The 12,999-nt window shown below is 43.4% G+C and overlaps 1 protein-coding gene across 6 annotated transcripts in view; it reads right to left on the bottom strand.

Annotated features, from left to right (window-relative positions):
* Positions 1–12,999, bottom strand: part of il1rapl1a (interleukin 1 receptor accessory protein-like 1a) — a 193,700-nt gene that overhangs the window by 87,732 nt on the left and 92,969 nt on the right. For all 6 annotated transcript variants that reach the window (XM_052082247.1, XM_052082246.1, XM_052082248.1 and 3 more), the window contains one exon: positions 4,691–4,976. In XM_052082247.1, coding sequence (XP_051938207.1) covers positions 4,691–4,976 — 286 coding nt within the window. The remainder of the gene's footprint in view (positions 1–4,690; positions 4,977–12,999) is intronic.

The following is a 12,999-nucleotide window of genomic DNA, read 5'->3' as shown; positions in this document are numbered from 1 at the left end:
TTTTTCATAGTTTGGACGGGGAGGTGGTGGGGACTTATACTCTGGAGCGACTTAGCTGTGAAATCATTAACACATGATTGTCATTTCATTTATTTTCACATTAAACCACAAGAGGGGGCTCTCGGCCTGTGTTGATAAATCGACGATGAGTCTGACGTAAGCGATGTAGAAGAAGAAGCGGCGCATTGTCTACCTCCCGAGTTGGGGGAGTTGTTTAAAAGTGACACAGAGGATGAAGATTTCATTGGATTTAGTGATTTGGAGTGAAACTGATAGTTTGGTAAACTTGTTAGCATGCTCTTTATACTAGTTATCTGAATAACTCTTAATATGTTACATCATTACGGACATTATCAGGCATGTCAGTCATGTAACGTTAGTATACCGTAGACTTATTCAGCCTGTTGTTCCCCATTTTATTTTTATCTTAAATTGCCTTTCTAGATGACATGTATGTTTTTGGTGTTGGATTTTATCAAATAATCCCCCCCAAAATGCTACTTATACTCCAGTGCAATTTATCAAAATTTTTTAACTTCTAAATTATGCATTTTTTGGCTGGTGCGATTTATAATCCGGAGCGACGTATAATCCGAAAAATACGGTACTTGTATGGAGAGACAATTTTGTTTGTTTGACCACCACTGACACTTTTTGTTTTGGTCGCCAAACATTGTCACCATAGTATCCCATGTTAAATGGGTCAGCACTTCCAACAAAAGGCCCTTGTTGTGTACAAACTTGCGTCCCAGTGCAGAAAGCAAGGTCCGCTGAGGCACGCTCGGATGCGTTTGGTGTGGAAGAACTAGACTGGAAACTTCTTTGCGATAAGCTACAACAGAGATCGTGAGCCCTCAACATTCCCACAAATGCTCTTGTCCATAAATGCACGCAAAATCCCAAGGACAAAATCTTATCGTGACACTTTTCAGTAACTGTGGGTGGTATGAGCCAGCCTTCCCGACGCTTGTGTTCACCCAGTGTTCATCATTGCGCCACTTTGCCCTGCCTGAGCGATCCTGGTCATTTTCGAGGAGAGGTCCGCACCGGCTTTTCATTCCATTTTATTACATTACATTTAAGGCTCAGCAGATGCTGCAAGCGACGGGGGGCTTCATATGATCTACTCAGGTTATGGAAGCAACATTTAAACACTTTTGCCCCCCCCCCCCCCCCACACACACACACCATGAAGCTATAAAACACACATGCACATACGTATCCTTACAATGTTCCAGAATTTGGCTGAAAGGATTGCCGTTGAACAGGACCAGTTCAGTCGAGAGTCCTGCTCTACATCACAAAGCGGACGACAACAGGTGCAAATGGAAAATGCTGCCGGAAGCAAAAAGAGGCGATGAGCAGGCCAGTCCTGTCCACTTGAAGGATATTTAAAATCATGCATTGTTAACATATATTTGCATATGTAGGCAATCGCCTGCCTGGTTAAGCAAAGCAAATATGAGCAGAAATAACACAGCTGAGCCTTGGAGGCCCACTGGGAGCAGACTGATGTATATTGTAAACATCCACACACGCGCCGCGCGCACACACACACACACACACGCACACACAGTATCATTGCGGAAGGGTGCGTGTGCAAGGTCGCCGCATTGATGGACAGCCAGAGGTCAACTTAGTGGTGAACGTGTTGTCAATGTCCCACTTGATACATCTGCAGGAGTTGAATAAGGTTTGATGTGATTCTCCCCGTGTTAATTATCACATGCGCGATGGCAGAGACACACGGATTACACCGCTTCTCTTGACAGATTCAATCCTGGGATTGTTATGAAAAAATACGGTACGTGGGAGTGTTGTTGTTGACAGCGGCCCCATCATACAGTGCTTTGACATTACGAATGGCGCGCAATCAACTCCTTTCCGCTGCGGCGTAAGAATACGTTGTAATGCGCCCCCGATATGTTTCACCTGGAGTCAAACACAGAGCAAGAGGATAGAGAGACTTCTGCTCAAGTAGGCGAGTCACAGATACAAGAGGAGTTTAGTAAATACTCATATTACTATGCGCTTCTTCTGGAGTTTTGGCACATATGACATTTGTGGCGGTTATGCTTGGGATTGCTCGCTTTGAATATGATATAGAGTACCTGGGTGCCGCTTATCTGAAGCTAACGCTGACAACACCAATCTGCGCATCCAACAACACGGCTGCTCTCCTTTGCCGTTGGCGGCGGCATGATAGCGGCTACGTATGAAAATAGCGGTTGCACGCTCAACTAGCAGCCGATTCATGAGTGGAAAGGAAATGCTGGTGGAAAGACTTTTGCTTCCAGACACATTTTCGGCTCATAAAAATGTACTTCGTTGTGTAATTTCACAGTTGATGTGCGGGCAGCCACTCCGGAGAGACTCATTTCCACAATTTGCCCCACCCGTTTAACCATTCATAACGGTCACGCAGGTATCAAAATACGTCGCAGCTGTGGGACAAAACAGTACACAGCGGAGCATCCAAAGTGGAACACGATGAAATTGGTATAATTTGGGAGTTTGACAAAGTCCTCATGAAAAATGTGCCCCCTGAAAATGAGGAAAAAGGCAATGTCTGTAAATTGCACTGAGACCTTGGTTCAGTGAGCATAAAAACTAAAGCCAAAAGACAAACTCTATGTATGGCATTACGTCCTTGGGGTACATACACGAGCCCCCTCACACCTTGTGTCAACAGTGCAGGGGACATCTATTGCAATTGACTTTGTCGACAAATGATGGAGTATCTGGAACTCCTACTCCATCCATTTTTCGATCTGCTTGATCCCATCTTCGGGCAGTAGGCGGGGGACACCCTGAACCCGTTGCCAGCCAATCGCAGGGCACACACAGACGAACAACCATCCACGCTCACACTCACACCTAGAGACAATTTTGAGTGTTCGATCAGCTTGCAATGCATGTTTTTGGAATGTGGTTACAAACCAGAGTACCCTGAGAAAACCCACGCAGGCCCGGGGAGAACATGCATACTCCACACAGGAAGGCCAGAGCCGGATCGAACCCACGACCTCGACACTGTGAGGTCGACGCGCTAACCACTGGCCCGCCGGGCCGCACTTAAACAACCAAATATATTTTTTTATTAGCCTATTTCTGAAAAAATCTGTCAAAAATCAAATGTTAAGCAGAGCTGCAGTGAGTTTTTCAGAATACACAGATTTGTCAAGGGGGTTATCGACACACATTGTCGTGCTTAGCCCTGATATAGAAGCTCACGCGCGTGAGACAAGGCTCGCACGTTGAAATGGGTTATTTTAGAAACTAGTGTGTCTACCGTTTCATCAGTGCATGTCACCAAAAAATGTGATTTAAGACACTCCGATCTGTTTAAATTGTGAAAAAATAATGCATAAAACAGCTACGGGCAAGTAGATAATTCGCTGATTAAGTTTTACACTATATCGCTCCTGACACGCGAAGTCCACCCACCTCGATTTTGCGGTTGATAAAAGGCTGCATGGAGGTATGCAATAGGCAGGAGCATTCGAGTGGAGATGCTCAGGTCACAAGTGTGACTCAAAGGCTTACACTCCAACAAAAAAGACAATCGATTTCAGCTCAGAGGAAAATCTCTCACATTGTGCCATCCGAGAAGACCAAAAAAAAAAAATCCCAGCGGCTCCAAAGCACATTAAATAACCCCCGGGCGCTTTCTTACACCAGACTTCCCATGTGCTCGGAATTCTAACTTTTAAAAACAACATTCTGCAGTCAGATGTTTAAAAAAAAACAACAAAAAACACCAATTTGTTGCCGAAAACTGCGTGGGCTTCAATCACATATTCACCGTCATACTAGCCCACTTAGCGCACTTCAAGCCTCTCTGGCTCCTTGAGAGGCCTCTAACCCAATTTATTAAAAACTCTGCGAAATGAAGAGCTGCAATGAGACAATTATTGAAGGAGGTTATCTGGCATAAAGGTTAATAAGTTACCGTGACACCAATGTGTATCTTAATTTTATTACGCACCTCCGTGGCAACAGAAACTACTGATAACTTGAGCGCCTGCTTTGTACATGTAACTGCCACACCATTAGGTACATCGTGTTAAGGGTCTTTTGAAGTTAACCGGGTGTGATTCGAAACCTGTCACGACTTTTTCTACTTGGCGGAGCAAGAACCAGAAGTTATGGCAGTGGTGAGCAAAATACGGCTCGTGGGCCACACATGGGCCGCTTTGTTCTTTTTAATCTGCCACACCGATCGTTGACATGATTCAGAGTCTGGAATATTCATTCATTCATTTTCCGATCTGCTTCATCCTCACAAGGGCCGTGGGGGGTGCTGGAGCCTATCCCAGCCGTCATCGGGCAGTAGGCGGGGGACACCCTGAACCGGTTGACAGACAATCGCAGGGCACACACAGAGATGAACAACCATTCATGCTCACACTCGCACCGAGGGACAATTTTGAGTGTTCAATCAGCCTGCCATGCAGGTTTTTGGAATGTGGGAGGAAACCGGAGTACCCGGAGAAAACCCACGCAGGCCCACGGAGAACATGCAAACTTCATTAATTTAGATGCTCCCACTCCATCCATCCTTCCATTTTCTATTCCACGTCTCCTCATTAGAGTTACAGAGGAAAATGAGCCTATCCCAGCTGACAGTGCCTGCTTAAGCTTCTGTCCTCGTTCAAAAACCATTATCCACATATTTCCGCCATCTTACCGTAAGACGCAGGAGTAGAGTCCGACGTCCTGAAGGTCGGCGGGTCTGAACCAGATGGCGTCCTCCTCCTTGCTCATGCGCACGCCGTCGAAGGAGATGGGCTCCTCGAAGTCGCTGTGGCCCAGGCCCGAACTGCGGTACCACATGAGGCTGAGGCCGACGCCCTGAGCCTGGCTGTAGTTGGCACGGATGTAGCCGTAAAACAGGGCGCACTTTAGCCGCACCGGCTCGCCCTGCAACACCTGGTACTTTAGGTAGTCCACTGACCAGTCTGTGCAGCCGTCCACTGTAAACAAACCAGATAAAAACCTTCATCAGTACTTGCTGACATTTGCTTTCTATGCAACAGGACGAGGGAATTCCCTTCTCCTGACACCACATCCTGTCTGACCTATTTTTCACTTTTCAGCCTTGCAATAATAGTCCAATGAACTACTGTATTGTTGTCCCACCCCCTAAAAATGAACATGTTTGCAAATTCATTGGACACTTTCCAATAGTTGAAACCGCAGTTCAGTATAGCCTACACTACAACCAAGCTTCGGAATGCACCAATCAAGATTCAAGCCCCCGAGAGCTAATTAAGGATCTAGCGCAGTGCATTATGGGTGTTGGAGTGTCAACAGCGTGAGTATGTTTCATTCTCGCCAACCGAGTCTAATTTGCATTTTGTGGGAAGCACTCTCCCTCCTGTGCATTTGTTGTGTATTCTGAGCATGTGTGGCATGTTGGCCTCAGCAAGCAAAAACTCCTGCAATATTCAAATGCAACAACTCGCGTTGCATCTGGGAGCAGCATGTAAAACGCTCCATAAATGATGTCAGACTCTTCTATGTGCTGAGGATGCACAACGGCACACCTAAAAAAATTTTTAAAAAAAAAGCAAGTCAAGATATTGAACGAGGAATACGCATATACACTCCTTAACTTTCCTATTAAGAGACATTTGTGTTGAAGCTCCTCTGGGTACACACCTCTACTTTTTACATGACCCCTGGATGCAATTATTTAAGACTCTAGTTCGTCCTAACCGGATCCGAAAGTTGCTGAACATGGTTGACATTAAAGTAGCTTATATAGAAGCATTTCTCCCCCTGAAATCGGGGAAACTGACCAATTAGTCAATGATGGAAATTAATTCAAATACCCATTCTGATATAAATGAGCTTTGGCTTCACTCGCATGTCGTATGGTCGAACTGTTGCATTAAGAAATGGGAAGCACATTGCTATGCAAATCCCTCCCAATAGTCAAGCTTCCTTATGGGCCACTATCAGTCTTGTACCGGCATGTCAAGTGCCGCAGGTGTACGGCATATTTGGAGTACAAGACGTGTAAGAGAGTGAGTTGTTGTTGGCGGTGATGGTGGACTGAGATAAAGCCATAAGAACGCCAAGTGGGAGCGATGCGCTGTCTCAAAGGAACAGCTACGATTGTAATTAATACTCTTAATTAGCGGGGAAGTCACACATGCATGCATTCCCTATATGAATAGTTGTCTGCCTAATTACGGCTGCTAATTACCAGCGGGCTTGGTCACACACACACACAAAAAAAAAAGAGGTTACGTGAGAATATGATCGGAAGAGAACGCATCATTATGGCACAATGTGTGAAACCTGGACTAATTATCGCTGTTCATAATGAGAGCGGGACCCATCCAGTGTACTTACAAGCAGGAGCACGTGCGTTCAATCCAAACTCTTATTAACACAGTTGAGAGCAGGATAAACAAAAGATTTTAATCTGCGGCTAGTCAAAAAAATGCTGTTGATTTAGTTTCTAAAAAGGTACCAAAAAAATAAAATAAATCATTGGAAAGTTAGCCAACACTGATTGCCTGTAAAATAAACCAAAGCGCCAAAATACCATATTTGTCACATTGCGAGGTGGTGGTGGACCCCAAAAAGCAGGCAGGAGGGAGGAGCGGGGTGTATTTGAAGAATTGTATTTAAAACAAAGAAAACTAAATTCAAAACACACAAAGTCCAAAGTATCAAACAATAACCATGACTAAAGCTAAAACATAATGAACTAAACATGACAGAAACCAAGCGCTAACAGCAACACACATGACAGTAGCAAGAAGCAACAATGACCCGACACTGATTACCTATGACCAACAGGTGTGCAGCTGCCAGGGGAGCCCTACAGTGCCACCTGTTGGTCCCTAAACTAAATATTGCAATATTATTCCCGAAATATCTTACTAAAATCATATTGTAAATCGATCTGACATTCCTGAGATGAATAAACAGTTTTTCAATATAATTTATGAAACAAGAAAAAGAACTCCTATAATATGGAACACTGCGTTTGAAATTCACGCTGGCAAGTGAAGCCTCCCCAAACCATTTTGCCGCTTGGTGAGACTACCGCTTTTGCACTCTTGACTGCTTATAAATGATGTATGCAGACAAACCTCATAAACTTTCAGTGGGTGGGACTGGTCAAACTTCAATTTGGGTAAGTTTAGGGATTGTATACACACACACAGACCTCCAGAGACCTCCCACTGGGGTTTGTCGAAGTGGATCCTTTTTGTGGGAGTGTTTGTGTCGTGTGTACTGTAGATATTTTGATATGAAACTCAGAATGGTTTTATCAACTCAATTAGAGGCTGACATTTCAACCATCCCCATGCTGGGCTCCAAATCAATGCTTCCCCACTGGAAGTGCACCGCAGTCACCATCTCTCCCGCCCCTCCCGTGCAAAGCACACACACACAAAGACGCGCGGGATTCTGCCGACACCTCTGGGACATCACATCTTTTCGAACGATTGTGCTCGGCCACCCCTAAACAAGATGCAACTTCGAGGCAGGCTTTCATACGCATGTGTTTACAGAATGGCTTCGCTTGTGAATTATACTGCAACATCCGGGACTGCAGCATTCTTCTTTTTTTTTATTACATTTTATTTTCATGCACCATCAACGCTACTGAACGTTCGTAGGGGCCATAGGTGTGGGCGGTTGGCTTGTCAAACAACTAGAATTTGTGCGCACCTCGGAGCATTATTACATTTACATTACATTACATTAGTTTTTGACACAAATGTGACACAACACCAAGGCAATAAAAACAGAGCCAGCAGCTTGAATAAATGTACCCACATCCATGCATGAACACACGATGGAAGAGTTTGCGTGTTGCTTTCTTTGTGGGACTTGAAAAAGACTCTGTCTGGGATTTTAAAACCAAACGGTTCATGGGTCGGTCAACATGTAGAATCAGTTTGTCACCTAGTAACCCATCTTTGTCGTTATGGCTCAATTTCTTGAATGAAGTCATTGACTGACAGTCAGTCAGTCTAAAAATCTGTCACTTTTGGGCAACATGAGTGATAGGTTGGTTCGTCACCTGGTACCTAACTCTGATCTTTTGGTTCCACATTCTAAAATAGAATCGAACCTGATTGTTTCACTAGTAATAACCGATGCACATTTTAACGAGTTATGGGAAAATGAAGCTTCAAATTTGCTTCATGAAGCAGTTGTATTTTTTTTACTCCTCTAGATGGCACTCTCTGTTCAACATTGGTCTGAAAGCACAATGACTTGCCGTTTCTTCAACCGCTTTATGTAAACCAACCATGCCATCCAGAGGAGTCAAAAAATACAAATGCTTCATGAAGCAAATTTGAAGCCTTATTTTCTATCATCACTCATGATAAAGTTCCAGTGTATAAAATGCATACATTGTGACGTTGTGCTGGACTAATCGAACGCAACGACCTAAATCCGAAGCACATGCATTGTGAAGCTCGTGCATTACGGTGCCAGAGAGAGACCACACTTCGCAAGCAGACCACAGTTTCCTCTTCAGTAGAGGTGCAAGCAAAATGTCATCACAAACGACTTCAAGTCTTCCCTCAAGTGACAAAGTAAGTACATTGCATTTATTACACATGTAGTCGCTGATCCAGATAAGCCCGTTCGCTAAATTTGTCTCCTTCGGGTTTAGGTAGCAGAAAGATGGCGGTGAAACATGTCAGCCTCCTGTAAGGTGAGGCACGAATATAATTGGTGATTACGAGACATACAATGACCAAAAAAAAATGTACATGTTGATGTGATAGAACATTGAAAAATCAAAAACAAAATTCCACACACTGTCCCTTTAACCATTTCAGGGACAGCGGTTACTACAGTGGATAGGTTATCATGTAATGGTCACAGGGTGCATGAAAGGGTTAATTGTCACAGGAAGCACCGATGACTGGTCGGTTCTGTATCCGAGTAACTTGTGTTTCTCTTTCGGTCCAACCTTCTTGCCTGATCTTTGAATGTAAAAACGGTCTCATCGTCATTGGCTGACATCTCTCACGCTGTTCTTGATAACTTGCTGGAGGCCATACAAAGATATGGTCACCGTAGCCAACTCATCAGTTCCTCCATAATTAAAATCCGACCATCTTTTCAAACAAAGCCCTGTATCATCCTAAATTGCTTCTCTCACTCTAAGCCTCATCACTACCTGCTCCTCTAATGAAGTGTAATTATCAGATTTTCGGCAGGCGGAGGGGTTGGAGCAGGTCGCAACGAGAGTCAATGATCTATACTGATAAGAACTCTTAATAACGATCTGTCACATTGGCTTTCTCTTCTCCTCGGATTATTTCCACACGCACATCCGTCCATCTCCACGCAGCTAAGGCGGGGCTTTGTTTGAGGGAGGCCAACCGATTTAACGTGGCGGCTTTACAACGGGAGTTTCCACAGCGGCTACGAGCGAAGCCTTGCGATAACGGGGCCTGTACAAATAAAAGTCAGAGGCGAACGGAAAAACATAAACTGCAATCATGCAGCAATCATGCAGCAAATCAGCCCCGTTTGAAGCATGCTATCCAATCAACAGTGGACAGCTGTGAGCACAAACAGTGCTTACAGCTGGTCTTAAAATACGGCTCTATCGGGTTCTCCGCCCTCACATCCAAATAAACCCAAATAAAAATCCAAATAAACGTGACATAAGGCAGTAATGCATTTCCGTAATGGGCCGGCCTGGGTTGTGTTTTACAAAGCAATTTGGCTCACGGATTTGTTGGACACGGAGTGTATCAAATATATCATTTTCAAATGATTATAAAGTTATAATCAAAACAAGAGCTCCTCCGCCAAGGCTTAAGCTGATTGAACAGAAAATAATGACTGGACATCTATGATTCAATTAGCTAAAAGCAGGTTATGTTACTTTTTGGAGCCACAGGAGCATATAGGAAGCAGTGAAGCTTCGTTCAAAGTGGACAGTGGTTGTGATTGATGACGTGAGAAAGTTAATAAATCATCCGGTATCATAATTATGATGTTCGCTCTTAAGGAAATTATTATTGTTATCTATTGAATGTATTCAATCAGTGATTTATGATTTTGACTATTTTCAGTCCTAACTTTCTTTTGAGATCTTGTGAAATGTAATGACTCGAAGTGGCTGATGCCAAACGATTCCACGCTCTGCCCAAGCGAACGCTAAGCTCGATTATACCCGCCCCGCTTTGCCGTTTCAAAGCCTGCTTATATCGCTCACAACAATAAAATCCTTATTGTCATCCATAAAGCTCATAAATGGCAGCGTCATCTCAGATCAAGTCAGGTACTGTAAATATTTCCCATGATCATCGCCACGGCGATTGAGTCAACTCCGAGAGATGAGTCAAGAAAGAAAGTCGAGTTGGAGCCTCGGGTCTCTTTTAAAATGAAATTTGAAGCAGGATTCAAGTTTGACCGCGATAATCATGTAAGAACACATTAGACTGATAAGGCCTTGCTTCATTCAGCTCTGCTGTCTGGGAGTCACATGACCGCATCCTGTTGATGCTCTGTTGCCGATCCATTAGATTTGTTTTGATAGGAACTGACATGGACTGTATAAAAGTTATGATCACACTTATGTTATTAGATAGGATCGGTCACGTTTATACGTTAAAAACCTGACATTCCAGCTTTTACAATACGGTCAAATCCCAACCGACATTTTCAGGCAAAATTTGCACCAAAAAGCCACAAAAACATTCACGTCAACGTGTTTTTCAGTTTTTCTTTAGCTGTATTTGAGTAGCAATGATAGCAAAGAGCTAACATGACATTAACCATAGAACAGGAACTGGCGCTCTTTACGACTAGGCAAGCAGCACACAGAACACACAATAGTTTTAGTATCCACAATGAGACTTGTATGGCAGATAAGAACCGTAACTCTACATTTCCAAAGATATGGTTTGACTGCGGAATGATTGAAATTCACAATATTTATATAAGAATCCAAGGTCGAAACGCATTGGGAAAAGGACCTTGTAGTTTGCGCTGTATTTATTGTAATTTGTGTGCATTATCCCCCCACGTTCTTCCTCATTGTCTTTGCAATAACACTAGAGAACTTTATGTCCTTTTAATCTCTCCCGTCTGTGTTGCGGAGCTCCAAATTTCTCCGTCTCCGAGCACTGATGGCTCACCACTGCTCATTTAAATGCAAATGTGGACCAAACACCGATAATTTTTAGACGTGGGAAAGATTTCCCTTTTCGTCACATTTCCGTCACTCACTTTCTAATTTTCCCGTCCTATTCAGTGATTAGAATAAGCCAATTCGCTTTGTCAAGATTGCATCAGACGACAAAAATAAATAAAACCTGCCAAACCAATGTTAGCTGTATGATTTCTTTTTTCCTTTCTACGGGATTGCACACACAGTCACTTTATGGAGATTGGTGTGACTATTAAATCGTCCTTCAAATTCCATGCTGAATGACTGACACTGTGGCACAGAAACGTAACCAATATTCAACTCTATACCATATTGTAGCGGCCTCGCTGCCTCGTGAGCGCCGCAATCTTAACACTTACTGCCCATACAGTTATTGATCAGTCTGCACGCAGCAGTTTTGACCGGCCAATATTGTTTAACGGCCACTCACATTTCTCTGCAGTTCAATTCAATCCAATTATATTTATATATTAGAGAGCCAAATCCCAATAGAAGTTCTCTCAGGGCACTTTTCACATATGGCAGGTCAAAGAGCACACTCTTCACTGATGAAAAGACCAACTGAACCCAACGTGGAAAGCAATAGGCGACAGAGGTAAGAAAAAGAAAACTCTGGGTAGGCAAGTGAGGCAGTGCCTCCCCTGCTGGCCATTCTTTGCATGTGAAGATTGTTAAACTATTGTTAAAAGTTAAACTGGAGGCAATTGCGACCTTGTCAACGTGTCCTTGAGCCAGTCACTAAACCCCCAATTACTCCTGATGCTGCATCATCAGTCGATACATTAGGAAACAAAGGTAGAAAAGTGCTGTAAAAGTGACACCCCACTTACCAAAAAACTTATGATGATTGTATTAAATTATGGGTCATTCAAGAATTGCAGGAGATTTTTACATCCCACCCATCAAATTTTAAACAAGACATGAACCAAGTACTAAAACATGCAGTTTCTGAGTACATTTACTTGTCCTGGATTACCAAGGTTAGTCTCATCTTCAACAATTGGCTGGAAGAAACGACATGGTTTGACTCCCTCTCCATTTTTATTTAAGGTGCCACTAATGGATCCTTGCCCTTTAAATGACTAACCATGTTTATCCGTATTACCCTTTTGGTTAATAAGTCCGTTATGGGACTGTATGATAAAGTAGCTGGCCTTTTGTGCAAGTTTTTTTTCTTTCTTTTTAGACAAAACAAGTGGCACTGCCACTTGAGTTGGAGCTTAATTGTGCAGAACAAAAGCCGGTGTACAATTCGGAGATCGGGAGGGTAAACAGACTCAAGCCGGGAGAAGGAGAAAACCTTTGATGAAATGTGATGTGACGGCCGCATATGCAAATAACACAAGCGGCGTGTCTTGCAGGCCTTCTGCCATGCAGCTACCCACAGACACCAGCTGAGCAAAACCAATGCCAGACTGCTGCGGGGCAGAATTTGGTGATGTACTGGCATTTGGCCGCTTGCTGCTAATTATTCATTGAAGAATACAGTAATCTACCTTTTTACCTCATTGGGTCGATTCACACATGTAGTCAGTTGCGCCACATTTTCCTGCCCGCAAGCAGAAGAGGCAGTGAATCATCTGTTTTGAAAATGCTGCTGTACGATGAACAAAAGTAATGGCTTAAAAATATTTAAAAAAATGAATGTGAACGGGGATTTAAAATGAGGCCAGTGAACATTGGTTTTCCACAAAACTGCAACCACCGAGCTAATTTGACCAATATTGGCATTTATTACTTTGTTATCGCTTGTCTGCATACAATAACCCCGAAACTGTTTGACCAATTAGCGGACAGCAGATGTTTATGACTGGATTAGAAAT

The sequence above is a fragment of the Hippocampus zosterae genome, chromosome 12 (assembly GCF_025434085.1).
Source record: "Hippocampus zosterae strain Florida chromosome 12, ASM2543408v3, whole genome shotgun sequence".
NCBI classification, from domain to species: domain Eukaryota; kingdom Metazoa; phylum Chordata; class Actinopteri; order Syngnathiformes; family Syngnathidae; genus Hippocampus; species Hippocampus zosterae.
Note: the sequence above shows the minus strand (reverse complement) of the source record. Positions and strands in the feature narration are given on the sequence as shown.